The 21,276-nt window shown below is 45.5% G+C and overlaps 1 protein-coding gene across 1 annotated transcript in view; it reads right to left on the bottom strand.

Moving 5' to 3' along the window:
- The window catches only part of JAG2 (jagged canonical Notch ligand 2), a 116,499-nt gene extending 99,402 nt beyond the window's left edge, over positions 1–17,097 (bottom strand). The window contains 3 exon segments of the mRNA XM_074996377.1: positions 15,624–15,947; positions 16,742–16,849; positions 16,852–17,097. Of these exon segments, the coding sequence (XP_074852478.1) occupies positions 15,624–15,947; positions 16,742–16,849; positions 16,852–16,902 (483 nt within the window). The 5' untranslated portion in view covers positions 16,903–17,097.
- Positions 17,098–21,276: the final 4,179 nt, after the last annotated feature.

Below are 21,276 nucleotides of genomic sequence, written 5' to 3'. Positions count from 1 at the left end.
AATATTGACTTAATACAGCTTTGAAACTTTAGTGCAGACTAAAATGCTTTTAATCTTAAAACAAGCTAAGAGTTTCCCTACCACATCAATGTTTAAGCTTTTAGTAGTTTACATTTAACACAGTACTGTACTATATTTGCTTTGTCATCTCTGCTATTGCTTGATTGTGTATTTTTGGTTCCAAATGAGCGTGGCTGCAGGTCAGTTACTCACTCAGAGGTTTTACCATATTTGCATTAGTTACACAATTCCTTTACATATGCACTGTTTGCATTCAAGGGTTAAAAGCCCAAAGGAGGACTGGGCAGAGACACTACAGATTAAAATCCCAGCAAAATAAAGTTCGCCATCCAAATTGCAGTTAATCCATAAGAACACCTGCACTGAACAAACATGTTCAGAGTGCAGAGCGGATATTTTTAATCAAACGCTATTAACAAGGACATCAAGGTAGACTTGTCTCTTTTGCACAAGTAATAGAAAGCCTTTCCCAGAAAAATGCAGTGGCCATCCACTGAAATACACAAGCAAGTTATCCAAGAAGATTAGCAGGCTGAATTAAAAAAAAACCATGAGGAAAAAATTAGTTTTAATTTCCTTTTAAAAACCCAATATTAAATTTAAGAATGACAAATACAAATATCATGACAAACAGGGTACACAAACTTACAGTCTCGTAAAACAATTATTGGCTCTAGGTAAGGACTAGACAATTTTTGATGGGGGGGATGCACTCCAAGAATTTGGAAAGTAGTTAAGGGCAACACTGATATCAATGGAAGAGGTGCAGGGTCTAGGATGGAGTTTGAGTAAAGGAGCGGGTTGTGATCTGGGGCAGAGTACTGGAGTGCCAGGTCTATGACAGGTACAGGTTCATGAGAGGATTTGACCAGGAGCAGGTCTGGGAGGGTGTGATCTGGGGAAGAGAGGCAAGCATGTGGACTGTGATGGGGGTGGGGGGTTAAGGAAGAAGGTGAAGAGGCGACAGTCAGGTTCTGGCCATGATATGCTTATCTGGGCTACTCCCAACCAACAGGTTCCTCAGCCAGGCTCCCTACCTTCCCTGCTCCTGCATTCCACAGAGCAGCTGCTCTCAACCATGTGCTGCTCTGAATGCTTGGAGCCCAGTGGGAGGGGTACTTCAAAAGCTGCCTAGCCTACAGGCAGGAAGCTCACTTTGGCTGCATTCTGGCCAACAGGAATTTCAAGTTTTTGCTGGGAGCAGGGGAAGGAGTAGCACATGAAGTTTCCCCCAGCCTCTCAGCATTCAGAGAGCCACAAGACAGAGCAGCTGGCTGCTCTCAGTGGGGCAGGCAGAGAGCCTGCCTGGGGCTCCTAGTGTGCCCTCAGGCCTTATTTTGCGTGATCCTGCTCTAGTCTGGCCAGCCTAACATCTCTAAAGTTTGGGGCTTTCAGTGTCTCTTTGCATGTTCTTGTTCTGTGCTTATGTGGTGATAGACATGGACCAAGCACAGAAGAGAAATTAGTTAAGACTTGTCTTAGGACAAAGATAACATAGGAAAGGATGGAGACAGCTTAGAAAGGAACAGTGGCATGAACTGGAAAGAAAAAAGGGAAGACATTCAGCACACACAGCCTCCTGTATTACCCCAACCTTTTTGCCCCAGAAAAATGTTTGACATCTGGGCATATTTTGAAGAAAATCATTACCAGTATGGAAGAGAAAAACATCAGTGCAAGATTCAGAGCCTAGTTGCAAAAGTGAAACACCATAATAAGGAAAACTGCTTATTAGGAGAAAATGTGGATGTCTGAAGAACAAGGCAGACCAGCGACAGGTTGACCCTCTGGTCCAGAAACATCAGCAGTCCAGCATGATTTTAGTTAGCCAAATATCTGCTTATCATGGGCATGGCCAAGTTTCCTGCAGTCCCATGAAGTCCTGGCTCTCAGTGTTCTGTGACATTATTTAGGTCAAGTTTACCCCAAATGTCTAATAGCCCAGTAAGCAGTGGAAGCATTGATAATGCAGCTCCTACAAAGAATACTGAACGCTTATGCGTCAACAAATTCTCTGGTTCAGCACCCTTCAGGTCCTAGGGTGCCAAACTAGAGAGGTTCAACCTGCAGTTAGTAACAAACTATTCTCTTTGCCATGTATCATTCAAGATTCTATGTCTTTTAGTATAAGTAAATTCCCAAAATCTTTGCTATGTTGGATTTGGGGGGGGGGGGGCAGGGGAGAAGAGAAAGAAAGAGTTACCTTAGCTAATCCTTAAGACTTGTTTAGTTATCTAGGTTTAAAAACAAAAAACTATCACTGACGTATATAGTACAGAAACCTAGGAGTTGCCAGTCCTTTTCTTATTTTATTACATAATATATGCCCCTTATTTTGGAACATCATGGCCACCAACCATAATGGTGATGCCATGTGTCTGTTGTGGATGATTGTTAAAACAGTTGGCCTATTCTCATAGGAAGTTGTGACGAAAATAAGGGCTGAATAGATGGAAGTCTCTTCTTTAAAGTATCTAATATTGGATTAAAGATAACTGTAGAGGACATATTCAGTGTATTGAAAACTACTATCCATAGGCTTCAACTGAGGAATTACTGCTGCTGTTAAAAAGGCACTTTGGAGACACTGACAAAAGAAATAATTCAGCAAAAAGTTAGGCAATAAAACAGCAAATGGGTCAAAAAGTAACTCCACCTCATTTTCTCATAGAAGTCTTAACCCCAGATATAAAGGGAGATGCCTAACTTCTGAAGATGCTGCAGCTGCCATTGTATGGACACCTCAAAAACACTCCTGTTATGCCAGACAAATTTTAGGGCTGGAGAGAAACCATATAAAATCAGTACATGTTTACTGATGCTCCAAACAGAGTCACTTTGCTGAACTGGTGGGCTGGCTCCTTGAAACAGAGTTCATCTGGTTACTAAGCCAACTTTCAGCAGCAGCAGCCTCTGTGTCTGCAGAGGAAGTTGTCATCATTCGGTATTGTTTGCACAAATTAAGATAGATCTTGACAAGGCACTGAAAATGCAGGAAAGCTTAAGTTTGTCTCAATCTGTGCACCTGAATGACAGTGGGATTGGGAAAGATGAGAACTAGCTGTAGAAGTTGACACCACACTTTTAGCATTCTGAAGACTCTTCTGCTAGAGTTAATGGAAATTTAAGGACAGCTGTCAGCTGGCAACTCAAAAGACTGCTTTAAGTGCAAATGTGAAACATTTAAAATTTAGTTTAATAAAATACAAGTGCTAATGTGTTTGTGTGCAATTTAGTTCTTACCATTACTAACCTACTGCTGCTACATTTGCAGCTTTTGACACAGAAAATGAGTATTTTTTACTTCCTAAATTGATTCACTAATCTAAAAACATTAAGATACATGCCCTAAAATGCTGTACTGAGTTGTAAATGTACATGTTTTAGTGATCAGACTTGCACCACTGTAAGAAATATGTAAAGCAAGATCAGTGAGGAAAATTTAAAAATCAATTTTTCTGGGTGAGTTAAATAATTTATTTAAATTGCCTGCAATTTATCAATCCATCTTTAAGATTAGTGAAGAGGCATGAGTCAAAACACGACCAAGATATTTAACTTTCTTGCTCTTTTCTCTAGTTTTAACTTAAGGTCTTTGGAATGTTTTCCGGTATCTTAAGGGAAGAGTCATCTCTGTTGTTTATAGTCTAATATGCTATCTTGGGGAATGAAGGCAAGAGGAAGATTGTTTAAAAACAAAACGGCAAACATACACAACATGAATGCTAAATGTAGTACAGTCTAAAGAATTCATGGAAGAAACATACAAGTTCTTCAACAAGGGAGGTTTGTTTTCTTAATATATGTATTTAAAAAGCCTTAAGCAGGCTCTAAATATATTGCAGTTTTAATAACCAGTCTTTTCCAAGGTTTGAAAAAGAGTTACTTCAGAGAGTAGGCACCTGTGCATCTGTCCAAGGGGCATATAATTAGTTATTTGAGGACCATTAGTCTGTTTCTTAGCAACCTCTGTAAACTCTAATGAAGTAAGCCCAAGATTGTCATTTGTCCTTGAAATGTCATGCCCCATTCACTTTTAACTGCTATGAGGCAACAAATAGTTCTGGCTACCAAGAATATCCATGTTCACTACAAATTTTGGCTGAGACTACTACTGGAGAAATCAGAGCAGCTGTTCACCACGCACCTTTACCTTTATTTCATTTACCCCACAATTGAAGTGTTAACTGCTCAAGTTATCCCTGCTGTTCTCCTCAATTTGTTTAAATGAGCTGCCAAGCTAAAACCACTGAGACTAAGGACTGAGTGTTTGTACAGTGATCCTTTGGGAAGAAAGGCACTATGTAATCAGAGTAATTAGTCATTGAACAATTCATGGGGGTCATGGTGGATTCTCCATTACTGAATTTTTAAAATCAAGAGCGGATGTTGTTTCTAAAAGATCTGCTCTATGAATTTTGGGGGAGTTCTAGATCAGACGAGATGATCACATTGGCCTATCCCAGTGTTAGGCTCTTAGAGATAAAACAGCCCGATTCACAAAAAGAACTTGTAGCAGTGAAATATCTTCAGTATAAAGATGCTTTTTATATACACCACAAGCTGCAGTGTGCATGTTTCCAAGCAAACCAAAGGGTATGGGTATTAAATTCATGAGCCCCCAGGAGTATTTAAGTCCAACACTTGTGAGATCAGTGAAAGTAATATTTTTATCAACCCTAAAATGCAGCAATTTGGATGTGCAACAGCAGGCAGTGCAACACTATCACAAGAGTTGAAACCACATAGTATACTGTGTCCAATTAAAAAGCTCTGGCATTAACTCAGGTAGCAAGAATGAAACGATCCAAGTAGGAATTTGGATAGATGCCACCAAGGACTGAACTGACCCACAGTCACCCTCTCAGTAGAGTTCCGATAGCTTCTATTCTAAAATAAACACAGGGATGTTTCCTGACATCTTGTTATGAGATGATCCCTACTAAGTCAAAAAGCAACAACCAGCAGCAAGGTCCAGGACAACTCACTGGTCAGCATCTTAGCACCCTGCCACACCTCCACTGAAAGGGATTGGATGATAGCACTTTCAGGAATGCTATTTCTAGCCCCTGTTCAGCTGCTCCATCTTTCGGGGGACCCTCTACTAAACTTGGACACAAGGACCATCCTTACCCCAATCTCATTCTGTGGAAGAAAAATGTTATACGTATTTCTTTTGACTTGCCCTCAAGAGCTTCCAGGCTGCTTCAAGTAAAATCAGTAAGGCAGGTAAACAATCCCCCCCACCCCCCAACTACTTCACATTTCCAAGCTCCATTTCTTATATCCCCCAATGGAGTAGCATCATTCCTTCCTTCTGCTATGGAATTTTCAATCTGTAACTACACAGAGCTGACACAAGATCATTAGTTTTCTTCCACTGATTTTTTGGGAGGCGAGGGTGGGAAGGAGGATGTGTGGGACATGGTGTGGGGCGGGGGGGGGATTATGAGCACAAGAGTATCTACAGACTAAAGGGCAGTTCTGCATCTATTCACAAAATTTTTAAAAAGTGAACTTGAGGTAAGACTCCAAGTTGCCCTGTCTACACACTCAGTTTTTAACATTTGTTAGTTCCTTCGAAAATTTTTTTGGGCTATAGACATAGCCAGAATGGCTTCCCACTTCATAACAGCATTCAACTGCTCGAGACAGTAATATAAATGTAAATAGTACAGAACTTCCACCATAACAAACAGGCAAGAAGTTGCTCAGCCACCCTTTACTAACAGAAATAAATCTGAAGTATATATGTAATCCTTTGGTTGATGGACTCTTAGCCTAAAGGATAAATGCATACATCCTGGGCCATGCAATAAAATTCACTGATTCACTGCCTGGAGTACCTTCTAAAATGACCAATAGAATTGATACCTGGCAATCAATTTCTTTTATGCAGATAATACTAATGCGTGCACTAAGCTTCAGTATCCTTAAAAGAGAATGTTTGTAAAGCATTAGTGTCTTGAAGAAATTTTCAATGTTACAATTAAATAGTTTTCAGAAGCAGATACAAAAAAAAAAAATCATTGAAATGTAAGGCTGAAAGGGATATTCTAGTCCAACCCTCTGCATGAAAGGCAGGATTGTTTAAATTATCTTTATATTCCTATTACTATTACCTGAAGAGTTATTCAACTAACTCTTAAGGGTAGGTGAAGAAAGGTTGAAGTATGGCAGAACTGGTGGCAGGCCACTCATTTCTCTACAATGCAAAGATTTTTTTTTTTTTTTTTTTTTTTTTTTTAACAAGAAATACGAGGTTCAGTAACATCTGAAATATGCAGGGGACATTAAGGGTTCTCTTTTCACTGAAATTAGAAGAAAAAGAATTTTCTATAATTATGTAAAAATTTAACTTTAAGCTTTCTGCTCTAGGAAAGCTACAATATTAATTGTTGGTACATACAACATGCCAGTAACAAAGCTCCCTTCTCCTGCCAGTTTGGTAATTGATGCCTACAACTACCACCAAAACCTACTGTTGAAGTCCATATTCAGCATACCTGAAAAAAAAAAAAAAAAAAAAAATCAGAGCCTACATCACCACAGGTTGAATCTCTGTAGCCCAGTGCTGTTGGGACCTGAAGAGTTCTGAACAAGAGAATTTGAGAGATCATGGGAAATCAATATTGTCTAGCAGAGAGGTCCGCAACCTATGGCTCCAGAGATGCATGCAGCTCCATAACGAGTCATTTGCAACTCTGAACGCTGCTGCCACTGACTCCTCTGTGGCTGTCTACTGCACCCTCTGACAAGAGCCCCTGGGGCAAGAACTGGTCACAGAGCTCCCCACAGGCAGGCTCTCCACTCCACTGAGGTTGCTGACCCCAGGACGAGAGAAGTCTGAAGGTACATATGCCTAAGCTGCATGTGGCTCTTTGACCAATAAAATGCTCAGAGCTGCAGGAGTGCTGTGCACATGCATCCTGCTCCAGCACTTCAAGTGAGAAGCATATGGCAGTGGTGAAGGCAGCGCTGGATAATTGGTGGGGGGGGGGGGGTTGTCATTGACCTAACCAAAAATCATGCCACATGAAAGCCATTCAACCTGCATAATTTATGTTGAATGTGCAAGATTTAACTCAAAAAGCTCTCTAAATACTGAAAGGATAGTTTCTATATTGCAATAGTCCCTCACACGAAGAGTTAATATCTGAAGACAAGCACCAAGCAGCTGGGAATTTGTCCACTCACCCACAGGAAACAGAGCAAGATTATTCTTGTACACCCTAGTCTATGTATTCTTAAACGTACAGCAGAGGGGAGGATTTCTGGAGGCACATCCATCATAAGGTTAGCTGGAGGCGTCATTTTGGGCCAGTAGCACTGAGCATGTCCTTTTAGTTAAGAGAAAATGTTGATAGCTATTACACTACTACTAGGATGTTCTCAGATTGTGTAGCCAAAGTCCCATGAAGAGACATCAGTTAGAGGAACTATTAGATTTGAAAGATGAAGTTAGGGATTTGTTTACACAAACTTGCCTATTTTGAGGTAAATTGCAGGGTAGCTATGTACCCCAGTTTAGCGTTAATGTGAACGTTGCTGCTGCATTATTAAAAGTTCCCTAGCCCACTAGGATCCCTCCTGCTTTGAAACAAACTGATTCACCTTAGGAAGCTTTTCAGCAAGGGTCCAGAGAGTCCAAAGACTACGTGCACAGCTGGCTAGCACAGAGTAGATTTACACCTTAACATGCTAAACTCAGTTTTTACACTGTTAAGCCAAGTTTAGAGCAAGGGTGGCCAAACCATGCTGCATGGGTTACAAGCAGCTCTTACACAGTTGAAGTGCAGCTTGTGAAGCCCCTCACAGTACAACCCCCCCTCCCCAAACAAAAAACAAACACCACCACAACCCAGTATCCATGTCCCAGACTGGGCAGGAGTAGTTGCTACCTCTCTGCAAGGCAGAGGTTCCCAATGTCTGGCAGGAGGTCTCAGGGCTTCAGCCCCATGCCCAAGAGAGATCACAAGTTCAGCAGGAATGAGTCAAACCCCAGTCCTAGCAGGCATCTCCCACAGATCTGAAGCCCTGATCAAAAAAGTGTCCTGGCTCTTCAAGTTCTGAAGATTTTCACTGTGGCTCAGGTGGTCAATAATTTTAGCCACCTCTGATATATATAGAAGTTTGTTTGCACAGTTACACTGAAAAAAGTTGCAGTCAAGTTACATAAAATATCTACTTAACTTTTCATGTTTCCCCATTATACTTGCCTAGTTCATACAATGTGGTTATACTGCACCCATCCAGAGAACTTCTACTTTGTTAAATTATATAGAATAGAGTGGGTGAGGGGGAAAATAGAAAAATCCTTTTAAAAAAAAAAAACACAATAAAACTTGGTGATTTTGTGTTCACTTTCTCTCCTTTCCCCTCACCCACACTATTCTATATCATTTAAAACAAACTAAGTTTTGCTGTTTTAGAACCTGAACATCAATGAGGTTAAGGGACGACATTTCAGAAGTGAGGGGTTTTACATTTCATTCTAAAGACATTTAGTTTGTGTCATTACTTGGACTGGCACCATGGAAGACAAAGTGACAGTGATCCACTAACTGATGGGAATCCAGTGACAAAAGCATTGCTGATCAGAGATCCTGAGTGCATTGCATTATGGTAATTAGTGCTTGAATGACAAAAACCCAGATCTAGAACTGAGAAGATGGAGTGCAGTTCCTTAGCTAAGGAGGCATTTTCCACCCAAAAAGGTACCTGAAAGTTTTCAGAATTTCAGGATGACAAGCTTATCTAATCCTACCCTTGATACAGCCCTGCAGCTCCCAGATTTTGTCCTCTGAGCATCTAGGAACTGTGTGCACAGGATTACGTTGAATTAGACAACATCTAAGAACAGGTTTAAACCTCCGTGTTAAGGTACAGCGTCAGTTGGCAGCACCAATAATCTTAGATCGAAGTTCTTTTCAACAGCTTCATGTAGGATATATTCCACTCTAATTTATGCTTTAGATAAAGTTTGAAAAATTCCAGACATCTGGATGAGAACCATCACTCTGGTATCTGGAAATAATACACAAAACTTCAAAAAACCAAACATTACGATGTTGGATCTTGTATATGGAATTGCCCCCCAGTCCTTCAAAACCAAAAAAAAGGATACTTACCAGCAACCTGAAGACCTGTTAACACAATGCATCTGCACATTTAATTCAATTCATCTGCACTACTAGATAGCATACCAATATTTGACACCTGGTGCAGAAAAGCAGAACATTTTTGCCATGGAATTCAACTCTTCATGGCACAATAGAGATGCCAGACTGTATGGCTATGGAATCACAGAACCAATGGAACCATGAAAACAGCACACCTATTTTTCCAGCCAGGAGCCACTGCAGTGGTTTTCTACACCAGTTCATATTTTCGAGGGTCTTGGTTACCATGGGGCTGAAGTTTTATTTCATGAAAAGAAGACAAAGGAATGGTGGTAGCAACCACACCAAAATTAATTTGTTGTAATGCACAGGTGAAGCAGCCCTGGTCAACATTCTAGGATATCAGTTAGCCACTGATAAATGGAGATTTAACCTGGTATGTTAAGGATTAGCACTTTTTTGTAAATTAGTGACAAGGTATTTGTAAATATGGACATTATGCCCATCTTCTTGGGGGAGAGAGCTAGACTCCCAGGAGGTTTTACTTACACACACACACCAGTGGGGGGGGGGGGGGGGGCGAGCAGAGAGAAGCTAGACCCTCTTCTTGAATTGGTCTAACAAGAATCTGGGCTGGGTATGTCAGATACCAGTATTCTTTCCCCCCCCCACCCCAGAGCTCTTTACAAACGCTAAACCTTACAGCAGCAACTGAGTGTCAGCATTACATAAATACAGTCCTTGTGCTAACCATTAGCAGACACTCCCCCAGTTAAATAAGCCAAGTTGGGACAGCCCCCTTCATGTATGATACACCTATTAATGTCTCTCCTCTGATCAAGGTAAAGGAACAGATTTTCAAAATTAGCTGAAGCCTAAGCACTTTGTGGAAAAGCAAGACAAGTTACCATATTCTTGTATCTCCACAAAATGTTTGTGTGGTAACTCCAGCTAAAAAGAATATTTCAGCAAGTCTGAAAGCTACTTTATCACTTATCAGTTGCCATGGCAAACTTACTCCACTCTTTGCTTCAGGCTCTTCCTAAAAGATTAGACCTGACTGTCTATATGAAGATTTGCATGAACATTTGATGTAGTTCCCAGTAGTGCAGGTTAATGCAATGCACTCTGCCAGTACTGGGGTTTTCTGCAAACTTTGCAGAGTGAACTTTCACTAGAAAAATCTGGTAGAGCTGAAGTTCTGCTTACAGAAGCATCTCAATTGCTTTCATGATAAGTTGATCTTCAACAAGCCACACAATGTTGTTTTCAGTAGTTCTAAGTTTCAACATCTAACTGAAGAACACAAAATAAGATGTCAGTGGTTTAAAAGCAATTCTTGCCATCTATACCATGTACCATTAATATTTCAATTATAACATTTTATGTAGTTTTCTGAACTTAAGTATTTTTACTTTAGTCAAGTTGATGATTTTTACATATTAAGCTTCTTAAATTTGAGAGCAGGGAAGGGTAGGAGGTAGGTGGGTGAGAAAGACAGTTGTAACAGCAACGAAAAGGTCTTGTAGCACCTTATAGACCAACAGAAAAGTTTTGAGCATGAGCTTTCGTGAGCACAGACTCACTTTATCAGATGCACAGTGAGTTTGTGCTCACGAAAGCTCATGCTCAAAACTTTTGTTAGTCTATAAGGTGCCACAGGACCCTTCGTAGCTGTTACACATCCAGACTAACACAGCTACCCCTCTGATAAAGGCAGTTGTGTTATTCCTGCTGTTCCTCAATGTCTCCCACTGTCCAAACTTCCATAGAAGACATATCCCAATGTAACAGTTTTAGAACTTTGTGGCAATATGCCAACCTTGTCTTGAAAAGATGATCAGTCTAGTTAACACACACACACACACACAGGAAACAGAACGGAGCAACACATAGGCATCACTGAACTCAGGTGTTTCAGTTTTATAGAAGAGAGCTAAAAAAATCACTAAAGACATTTAGAAGGAGACTGCAAATAGGCAAACCTAACTGAAAAGTAATTTTATTGTAGTAAGGAATCTTCACAGCTGAAAAAGGTGTTATTAAATGGTTATATCTTCTTTACAGCCATTGTAATATGAAGACACTATACAGAGGGAAGAATACTGGGAAGTTTTTCCTCAGTGCCTAATTTCTTCTAATCAGCAAGTTAGAAAAAAACAAACAAGCCTTCAGCCAGTGGCCAGTAACATGTCCACATATATTAATCCTGGTTTTCATTAATATATTTTCAGGCTTATACAAGAAATTTTAGGCTTCACATCCCTGGGTGACAGTAGATGCCAAACCAAATGCATTTTGTGTAAGTTGGAGGAGCTGTCTCTCTCCTTAACTTGATCAGTAAGTGACATCAATCATTACTGATATGCTTTGTGCACACTAGTGTTCCTAACATTAGCCTCATGACAAGACAAGACTACATCAGATGATAGGTATGTCAAAATGAAGCATTTAGGAATGTTCACAATTAAATAGGTGCTGGAGCAACCTCCCACACACAGCAGAGGCAGGGGGTTGCTCCAGCTCAAAGGGGCCACAGGTGGGGATGCAGGTCTAGCATGGCTGGAGCAGCCCATATCTGCAGCAGCCTCCCACAGATAGGAGCTGTTCCGGCCATGTTAGACCAACCCTCCCCATGCACTCCCAGACCAGACTGCTGGGGATGGGGGCTGCTGTAGGTGTGATGGAGCCCACCCCACCTGCAGCAGTGCCATAGGTGGGGACACTCTAGCCTGGCCAGAGTAGCCCTGGTCCCTGATGCACTGTGGGCAGTGGCATGCCAGCCTCCTCAGAGCAGCCCTGTTCACAGCAGGGGGTCACTCCTGCCCTCCCCCCCCCCCCAAATGTCCATTTAATGGTTAATCCATTAACTCATTGAACAGGATTTTACATCCCTAGTTTGCCATTTTCAAATCAGATCACTTTACATAGAGTTTTAGTTCTAAAGTAAACTTATTGAATGATTCATTCAATGAGCACAGTTCAGCTCCAAAAGTGTTTAAGCTACTGTTTATACCATTTGTTAAAAATCTTACATGAACAGGGAAGTCCAAGTTTACTTATGTTCATATCATACAATTTCACAGAAGTCTGCTATTCCCATAGTCTTCCTCCTAAAGCTAACACTTGTAATGAAGCTACAACATACCAGTTTAAATGCCGTGCACAAAGCAGCTTGTAAAGTTTTTAAAGCCGTAGTACAGCTTGTCTACAGTTTTTTTTAGAATTAAGGGTGGGCAGGAAGAGGACTTTATTCCTTCCTAATGCAAAAGGCAAGCCACCCACCAAAGTGCATTATGTGACTGGTGGCACTGTTTAAATTACAAGTTGCTTTGGAACAGCTGCGAAGACACACTGGAAATGAAACACCAAGTGTTTCAGCTTCAGTGCTTTCATAAAGTGGCGATGCTAGTGATGTTAACAAAAAATCTGATGGTTGATACATCACTTCTGTGTTGGAAGGACTGTACTAAGTTTGCCTGACGTAGAAAAGGCCTGTTAAACTTTAGGCTTTAGTCAGTATTCAAGAACATAGTAGGTGACAAGAACAAGCACATTCCATCTGGCAGCTGCTAGAAAACAGAGGTGAGCTCAGGAACCTGTATTATGAATTACACCCTACCAAATCTGTGGGTATGAAAAATGTGCCATAGACCATGAAGTCTGGTCTATTAGCTTTTACACTATGTTTTACAGATTTCATGGAGAGGCCAGTGTTTCTTGAATTGAGGATCCTGACCCAAAAGGAAGTTGGGGTGGGGGGGATGACAGAAGGGGAGTTACAGGTTATTTTATTGGGGGAGGGGCAGTTTTGCCACCCTTCTGTACTGCTTTCTCTAACCACCTAGCTCTGAAAGCTGTCTGTTGGCCACGTATCCAGTTCTGAAGACAGCAGTGCTGAGATAAAGGGAGGCAACATCATAACCTGTCATACTAACTTCTGTGCTGCTACTGGTGGTGACCCTGCCTTGGTGCTGGGCTCCTGGTCAGCTACCACTGCTCTCCAGCTGCCCAGATCTGAAAGCAGGGTCATCAGCAGCAGCAGCACCACCACATAACTTGTGGCTCCTACTTACGTGTAATTTCTTTTTTGGTCAGGATATCTACAAGTTACAACACTAAAATTTCAGATTTAAATAGTTGAAGTTTGATGGTTTTTAAAATGCTAGGATGTTGAGGTTAACCACTAGTTTTGTAGACCACTAATTACAAAGACTACCTAATTTTCTTCCAGTGTCAAGTAACAATATTAGAAATAAATAGGAAATAATGAGCTAGTATATTTCTACTTCCTCATCCACAGAGCATGTTTCCAGATGTTAAATTTGCTCAGTCAAGTCTATGATTTCACCTCACCTGTATTTTAAAGCAGAAAGAATCTTTTATAATCTTGATCACATTTCAGCAAAGTATTCAATCATCCCAAGTATCACATTTTTAATAGTATTCACCATATGCCATCACCAGGGAGCCTCTGAATTCAATAGAAGGCTAGGAAAAAGAGTTAAGACTAGCAATGGCTTTTAGAGGCAAAGCCACTTTATGTACTGAGCTCCTCATGCTTTAGATGGAGTTAAATGATGAAAAAGTGGTCTCTCTCCAATCTGAAGCTCCCCCTTCCTTCCTGCCGCACAAAAGCAGCTTTTAAACTGGCCTGTTCGCCTATCAGTGGCAACTGATTGGAGGAAGCGGCTGCAGGAGGATTACCGATTTTTTTTTTGTGGGGGGGGGGGGGTTGAGCGATTTCTTTTAGCCCGAACGCTGCAGTTAAATCCTTCGCTGCATGATTTAACATCTGCAACGACTGAGGCTCTCCAGACATACGGGGAACACCTGGCAAGTTTCGCGCAGTCCAAAGCACGCGCGGATCCAGCCGCGGGATGTTCAGCACCCCCAGAACTGCCCAGTAGGTGTGTTCCCTCCCCCGTGCTGCAAACCCCAGTAGGGTTTGTCGCCCCTCCCCCGTGCCGCAAACACTAGCCAAGCCCCACCCCGACAGTCGCGCAGCTGTCCCTGCAGGATCACACCTGCCCGGCGCGGGGCGGGAAGGCGGGAGCAGGTTCCCGCTCGCAGCCTCCCGGGCGCTCACCCCGCCCCGCGCCATGTGACGCCACCCCCCACACACACACAGCGTGGACGTCCCGTCTGCTTCACACGGGTCTCCCCTGAGCGTCACTCTTGGCGGCTGAAGCCCTACGCTCCTACCCGGGAGCCTCCCGTTGAGCGGGCGTAGCCCGGTGGGGAGTAGAACGGAGGCGTGACCGACCTCGCAGCGGCTGCTGCTGCCGCTGCCGCCAGCGTGACAAGCGCCAGTCTAACCCACGCCTGCCTCAGGGCAAGGCGAAGCCCCGCCCATAAAAGGGAGAGCTCCCAGCCCCCACGTTGGGGGCGCGAGGTGCTGTGTACCCCACTCACCCGCCTGCCAGGCCAGCGGCCGCTTGCCCTCCCAGCTCCGGCCCCTCCCACTGCTATTCCAACCGCCGCCGAGGGCGCGCGCCAGCCGGTTCCTCCCGCCCCCGGGACCGATCTAATTCCAGCAGCCGAGGAGCTCGCGCCTTTCGCGAGCCGCTGCACGCGCTCTCCGCTCACTCCCTATAGCCTGGGGCCAGGGCAGAGGCCGCCGCACACCCACCGCGATGCACACGCCCCCTGTCGGGCGGCTCCTTTCTCTGCATGCTCCTTTCAACTGACAGCGGGCAGCACCTTGCGCCACAAACGGGAAACTCCCAAATCTGTGCAAAACCGCTGGCCTTGGAGCCAAAAGCAGGCGCCTTCCATGCCTCCGAGGCGAATGCGTTTTGCAGAGGCTCATTGCCCGCACCTGGGACCCGCGAAAGCAGGATCTTGTCACGCAACTGATTCCCCAGCTGCTCCTGCAGGACTGACACGCCCTTATGGAGGTACTTCTGAAATTAGCTTTCGTTTGGTGTTTAACTGATTACATTAAAACCGACTCGAGTATCTACTCCCACATATATTCCGAGTCACTAGGCTGCAGCCTGTTGCAAGTGTTTCTCGATTGCCTCCTTATTACACAAGGGAGTTACTACAGCTCCCATAGCCCTAGAGAGCCCGATCTGCAAGACAAATGAAATCACTGCTAGCGAGAAGGGGAAAACCCAGTTTTACAAGCGTACATTAGCGTTTGCTGTTGCATAGTTAGACTTTAATATCACCTTCCAGACCGTCTCATCTCCACAAGCAAAGAGCACACACTCCCTTCAGTAGTCTACTAGAATTGCAGCGCGAGGTGGAAGGGGGAAAAGGGAACTCAGATTATGAAGTGGAGCAACGGAAAAAAAAAAATGAAGGTCAAGAGTAGCCATTCAATCATCCATTTGCAACCATCAAAACACCCTATTTCATGGTTTATTCCTTCCAGGCTATTCCATGCACCAAGGAAGGAGGAAAAAAAAAGTTTGTTCTGAGGAAATTAACACATTAGAGGGGGAAAAAAAAAAAAAGGATGAGTTAACCTACCGGCCATGCAAACTGAAAAGGTATAACAATCCTGCCCACGTCCTGCTTTTTACCCTGATGAGCATATTTGTTGTTGTTCAAATAAAAAGTATTTCCACCGAGAACAGGGGTAGATCCGGATCCGTAGTTGCAAGGTCCAATCGGAGTGATCTTGGCCTGATATTCCTTTAAACAAACTTTCACGTAAGTATCACATTCATCCCGGGTACAGTTCAGGTTCTGGGGAGTTTTCATACCATCACAACATTCCCCATTCAACAATTCTCCGTTTACATTCTTCACCGAGTTAAACTGCAGCTCGAAATAGCCCGTGGATTGGGACACCTAAAAATAAAAATCAAAGGGGAGTCAGCCTCATTACTATAGCGTCTTGGGAAAGTGCGTGGAAGTTTGCAGTCAGCGTGTACAGGGTTTCCTCCCAAGCCTTCCAGCAAAGCATTGCACTATAGAATGCTACTTACTATAAAATAGAGCTACAACTGCATAGCTGTTACTGCAGCAATAAAAAAAAGCTGCATCAGGTAACTGCACTGCACAAAAACTGCACATAGATATTCCACTGCAAGTGAGAGACATGTTAAAATCCCCCCGCCCATGCTGAATAAATTCTTGATTGAGGTATGAAAAAGCGACGCATGCACAAGTGAGCACCTAACTCCTGAAATACACCAGTCATTAGGAGCTCTGAAAATGCAGCCTCCTTTTTCATACGGAGCCACTTAAAATAAATGGGTGTGAAGGAAATGTAGCTGCAAGTTATACATGTTCTTTTAACACAGCATATTGATTTCCTCACCTCCACCCCCTGCTTAAACCCACGGATCTAATGCCACGAACAGGAGACTGACTGAAAGGCTACAGAGACAGAAAGAAGCCATGGCAACCCCCACAATGAGCTCAAGGCGCGAGGCTCCAAGCTATGCCCCAAAAGGGGCAACCCGAAAAAAAAAAATTTACTTCTGCCTACGAGACCTGCCGGCTTCCCCCAACCCCCTTTCACCGCACCCCATCTAGTGGAGAGGTGCATCCCCCTCAAAGACGGCAGCCTTCGGCTGCACCCCTTCCCTCCCGAGGCATCCCCCCCCCACGCATACACTTTGCACCCGCCAAGCTCTTACCTGCACCCACAAAGTTAAGAGCAGCACCAGGCTCGGCGCTGCTACGAGGGGAGCCCAGGGCCGCTTGCTGGAGCTCAGCATGCCTGCTGCTCCGAGCCGAACGGTGCTTGATCAGAGACGGGCGAGGAGACCAGCCATGGACCGGCCGCCGCTCGGAGCATCGACGGCCGAGGGCATTACATGCCCAAGACTGAGGCGCCTGTGTTGCCCAGGAAGCGGCCCCCAAGGCCCGGAGAGGTGTGGAGCACGGGCTGTCAGCGCGGACCGCCCAGCGCAACAGCAGCGCTAGTCCGCAGGCAGCTCCGCTCGCTCTCTGCGCGCCCGCACGGCACGAACACCCAACAAGTAGGTGCCAGAGTGACAGCTTCATTACCCACTAGTCACCGGCGCCTCAGCCTTCGTATTAATGAGGGGATGGGCCCAACCCAGGAGCAGGCGGGTGTGGCCACGCCCTGTTCTTAAAGGGCTGGGGCAGGGAGACGGGCGCAGCCGGGGGTTGTGCGCGCTTGCCAGCGCCGGGCGCGGGGTCCAGGGCTGCAAGCCGCAGCGCTGGGGAGGGCGCGCACGTGCAGGCGCGAGGGGGTCGCGGGGGCTCTGGCCGGGGGCGGGCTCCCAGCTGCCTGCCCTGCGGGTTGGGAGAGGTGCGCCATGGATGGCGCTCAGCGGGTGTGCCGGGGGTGGCCAACTGCCCAGAGCAAAGGGGGAGCCGAGCGGTAAGAGAGCAGCCAGGGCTGGGGGCGATGCACCGCTCAGCAGCTCGCTCCCCCTCCCCTGCCTGGCCCGTCCAGTCCCGCTGCTGGGAGGCGGAAAGGTAGAGGCAGCTCTGCGGCGTGGGGGGGGGGTCCCCTTTTCCCGTGCTTACCTGTGGCTGGTGATACACGTGTTTGCTGATGAAAATGGATTTTCCTGAGGCAGGTGAGGAAGAAAATGGATGTTCCTGGCCTGGTGGAAAGCTGGAAACTGCCACCCAGCCTCCTGGGAGCTAGCTGGGAGAAGGCTGCCTGCTCTGCTGCCCTCTACCATCTCTCTCCCTGCTGAAAGCCGGCTCTTCCACAGCCCCCATTTTGGGGTTGTCAGCCTTCCCGAAGGGTAGGGCCCTACTACTGCTGTTGCCCCCAGCTTTCCGAAGCAGCAGAGTGAAACTGACTTGTCTTGCCCCTTTTGCTGCCCTGCACAGGGTGTTGAGCAGAGTTGGGTTGATTTCCCTCTGCTTCAGTTTAAGAAATCTCAGCATAGGGGAACTAGTAGAGTTGCTTGTGCAACCTCAGCTGGGTCCGTTATGTCTAGGCATTAGGCTCAGGGGTGAAAGTGACTTAACCTTTCTTACAGGTACCATCTTATTGAAAGCCAGGTCCCTGCCAGTTCTTTAAATAGCTCCCTGCTGGCTTTTGCCATGGCCCAGCCAACTCTTGCCAGAGCTGTGCACCCACATCCCTTCACCTCTGATTATGATATAGTCCTTAATTGCAGGATCACTTTCAACTGGAATGTCATTTTATTCTGCATATACTGTGGACCAGCTGTGGCCTAGGGATCAATGGGGGCCGGGGGGAAAGAGCATGTTGTCTGTAGGATCCCTATCTCATTTGTTGCAGGAGTTAGAAAGTGTTTAGTGAATGAGTCAGAGAGAGGTCTGTAGGGGGGAAGAAAAGGAGAGTCTCATTGTTACAGCAGTTGAATGCTGCCCTGGAGGACTTGATTCTATTCTTGCCAGCAGCACAGATTTCCTGTAAGGCTACGCAAGTCACTTCAACCATACTTCTCATGGGTAGTCACTAATTGTGTGGGCCTCATTTCCTGGGTGCCTAACTTGAAAGGCTGGAGTCTGATTTGCAGAAATGCTGAACACTCACAGCTATGACTAAAGTCAATAAGAGCTGTGTTAGATGCCCAGTGAACCCTGGGCTTGCGGAGGCTACCTCCTGGTCCCACACACCTCTCCTGCCAGATCCCAGAGGGTCCCAGCCCTAGGCTGCCCAAATTCCCCCACCTCAGAGAAAGGGGCAGCTGAGCAGGCAGCATGGCCCATACCATTGGGTAGGTGAGAGCGTGGCATGCTCCCCAACCCCAAAGTACCAGGCAGTGTGCCCTCCTCCCCATCCTTAGCGCACTGGGTGGATGCGTGGGCAGTGTGGCCTCTCCTTCCATTCCCAGAGCACTGGTCGGGTAAGCAGGCCACCCCCAAGTTCCCAGTGAGTGGAGGCTGGTGCCCCCCAGTCATGGAGCACCTTCCACCAGGCTTGGGTGGATGCCATGGCCTCCTCCAGCCCCTGAGCAGGCCAGCCTTGATTAGTCCAAAGCCCAGCACCAGCCTAGGGTCCTGGCCAATGGGAGAAGAGCCCCCCACAGCGGGAAGGTGGGGGAGCCACACAAGGTTATTGGGGAAGCCTATACCCACCACCCATGGAACTGTGCTTTAAATACAGGAAATGTTATCAAATGATATGTGCACTGACAAAAATCAGTGCCTATGCACAGGGTTGCCAGCCCTCCAGGACTGGCTAAGAGTCTCCAGGAATAAAAGATTGACCTTTAATTAAAATTATGTCATGTGATTAAATTTCCAGGAATACATCCAAACACAATTTGGCAACCCTACCTAGGCATCTCAAATTGGGTGTCCAAATTGGTGACAATTTTTAAGCTCTGTGCCTTCGCTCCCAATCTGTAACATTCTTTCTGCTTCATTTCTGTCTCTTCCCTTCACCTGGTCCTGTTCTCCCTGACTACCCAAGCTCACTCTCCACTATTCAGGAGCTTCATCCCAGTTTCAGTCACCATACACCAGCCAGTCCTAGTGCCCCTATGCTTATCTCACCTCTTGTCACCAGTCCCCTGGCCTACCCAGTCCTAGATCTCTCCAGATGAGCCCCTCATCCAATCTCGGCCACCCTGGCTCCTGGTGCCAGTTTCTGTCCAGGCAGGCCCAAAATGCTCCACTCCCAGTTCCTCTGAATTCAGTGTTGTACTCCTCCTTCCCCCTGCCAACTTCTTCCAGCTCCTCATCCCCACCTCCTTGCCTGTCAGTCCTTGTCTTCTTCTTCTCCTCCCCAGTTTCTCTCCCTCCAGTCCCATTCTCTGACTCCTTTTACCTAATCTGTTCCTTTCCCTTTGCCACCCCCAAGTTTGGCTTTTGTGCCTGCTGTATCTAATCAGAAGGCTTCCTTCTCCATGAAACTTGTCTGCTGGGGGTTTTACTGAGAGCGCTGGCTCCCTGCTCAATGTTCCAGCACCTGGCCCTGCCCCACCCCAGGTCAGAGCAGCAATAACAGAAAAATCTGGCTTCACCATTGTAGCCATAGGCAACACGCTCAATTGCTCTGTGGGAATGGTGTGTAGGCAGAGTCTGGTCAGCATTAGCAGCTGGGATGGGGAGGGAGCATGGAAGCTGCAGAGCTTTCACAGCTAGTATTAAAGAAGTCACTACTGAGCATTACTGAACTGCAGTTACTCAGTGTCTTCTAACTTGGCCAAACGTGGGCAGATTTTCCTGGGGATGGCAAAAGGCATATCCCTGACATAAAGCCCACCCTTCCTAACAAACAGCATGAGAGTTGTTTATGGAAAAATGTCTCCAGAATTTTTTTTAGCATGGGGAAAAGCATGTATTTTTCCATAGCTTCGTTCTTAGGCCAGGTATTCTCTAGAAGCACTTACATTGGTGTAACACTGGTCTGGACAGCACTTAAGTCACTGGCACAGCTAGCGCTTAGGTCACTATAATTTGAATCACTCAATAGGATGCTTTTTCACATCCTCAATGCAAATTAAATCAACTGAAGCAGCAATGTAGACCTGCCCTTAGAAACAGCTAAACCACTTTGGCTAAAATTTTCCAGAACAGTTTAGCTTGAGGCAAACACCCAGCATGGAAAACCTCATCCAAAATGTCTGAAGTTTCACGAACAAGAAGTCCTGTGGCACCTTATAGACTAACAGATATTTTGGAGCATAAGCTTTCGTGGGCAAAGACAAGTAACTGACAACAGCGTCTTATAAGGGGAAGGGTGGGGCAACCCTAACAACCAGGGTATCGCTGGCCTTGTCGATAATATACAGAACAGATGACTAAATGGTGTGTCCTGTCCTACCCACAAGGCAGGCTCAAGTGGAAGAGCCTGTTATAAGAGCAACGAAGTAGATTCCTCTTTTAGCTCCAGGAGCAGAGGCTTTGGCGCTAAGGACAGCAGGTTTGATTTCCTCTGACAACCATGGAGTTGGAGTGTGTTACAGATATATTATAGAAGCCTGGTTCAGTCTTTGGGCACTGACATTTTCTGCCACCCCTCCTCCTTGTCCTCCTCCTCACATTATTAACCTTTTAGTACTGATGAGCCAATAAAGTGGACCACTGGGAACAAACAGCTCAGAAATCAAAGGGCTGCAGCACTCCCACTGTGCTGCAAACCTTTCACAGAGGCTGCCCTCCTCTTTTCTTTTCAGTGAGCCAGCCTGCAGCCAGTCAGTGAACCTGCTCTCCACTATTCATGGTTCACACGCAGCTGCAGCTACTCCCCAAGGCTGACACAACAGCA

Source organism: Carettochelys insculpta, chromosome 6 (genome assembly GCF_033958435.1).
Source record: "Carettochelys insculpta isolate YL-2023 chromosome 6, ASM3395843v1, whole genome shotgun sequence".
NCBI lineage: Eukaryota > Metazoa > Chordata > Testudines > Carettochelyidae > Carettochelys > Carettochelys insculpta.
The sequence above is the reverse complement of the archived record's forward strand: the minus strand, read 5'-3'. Positions and strand labels throughout refer to the sequence as shown.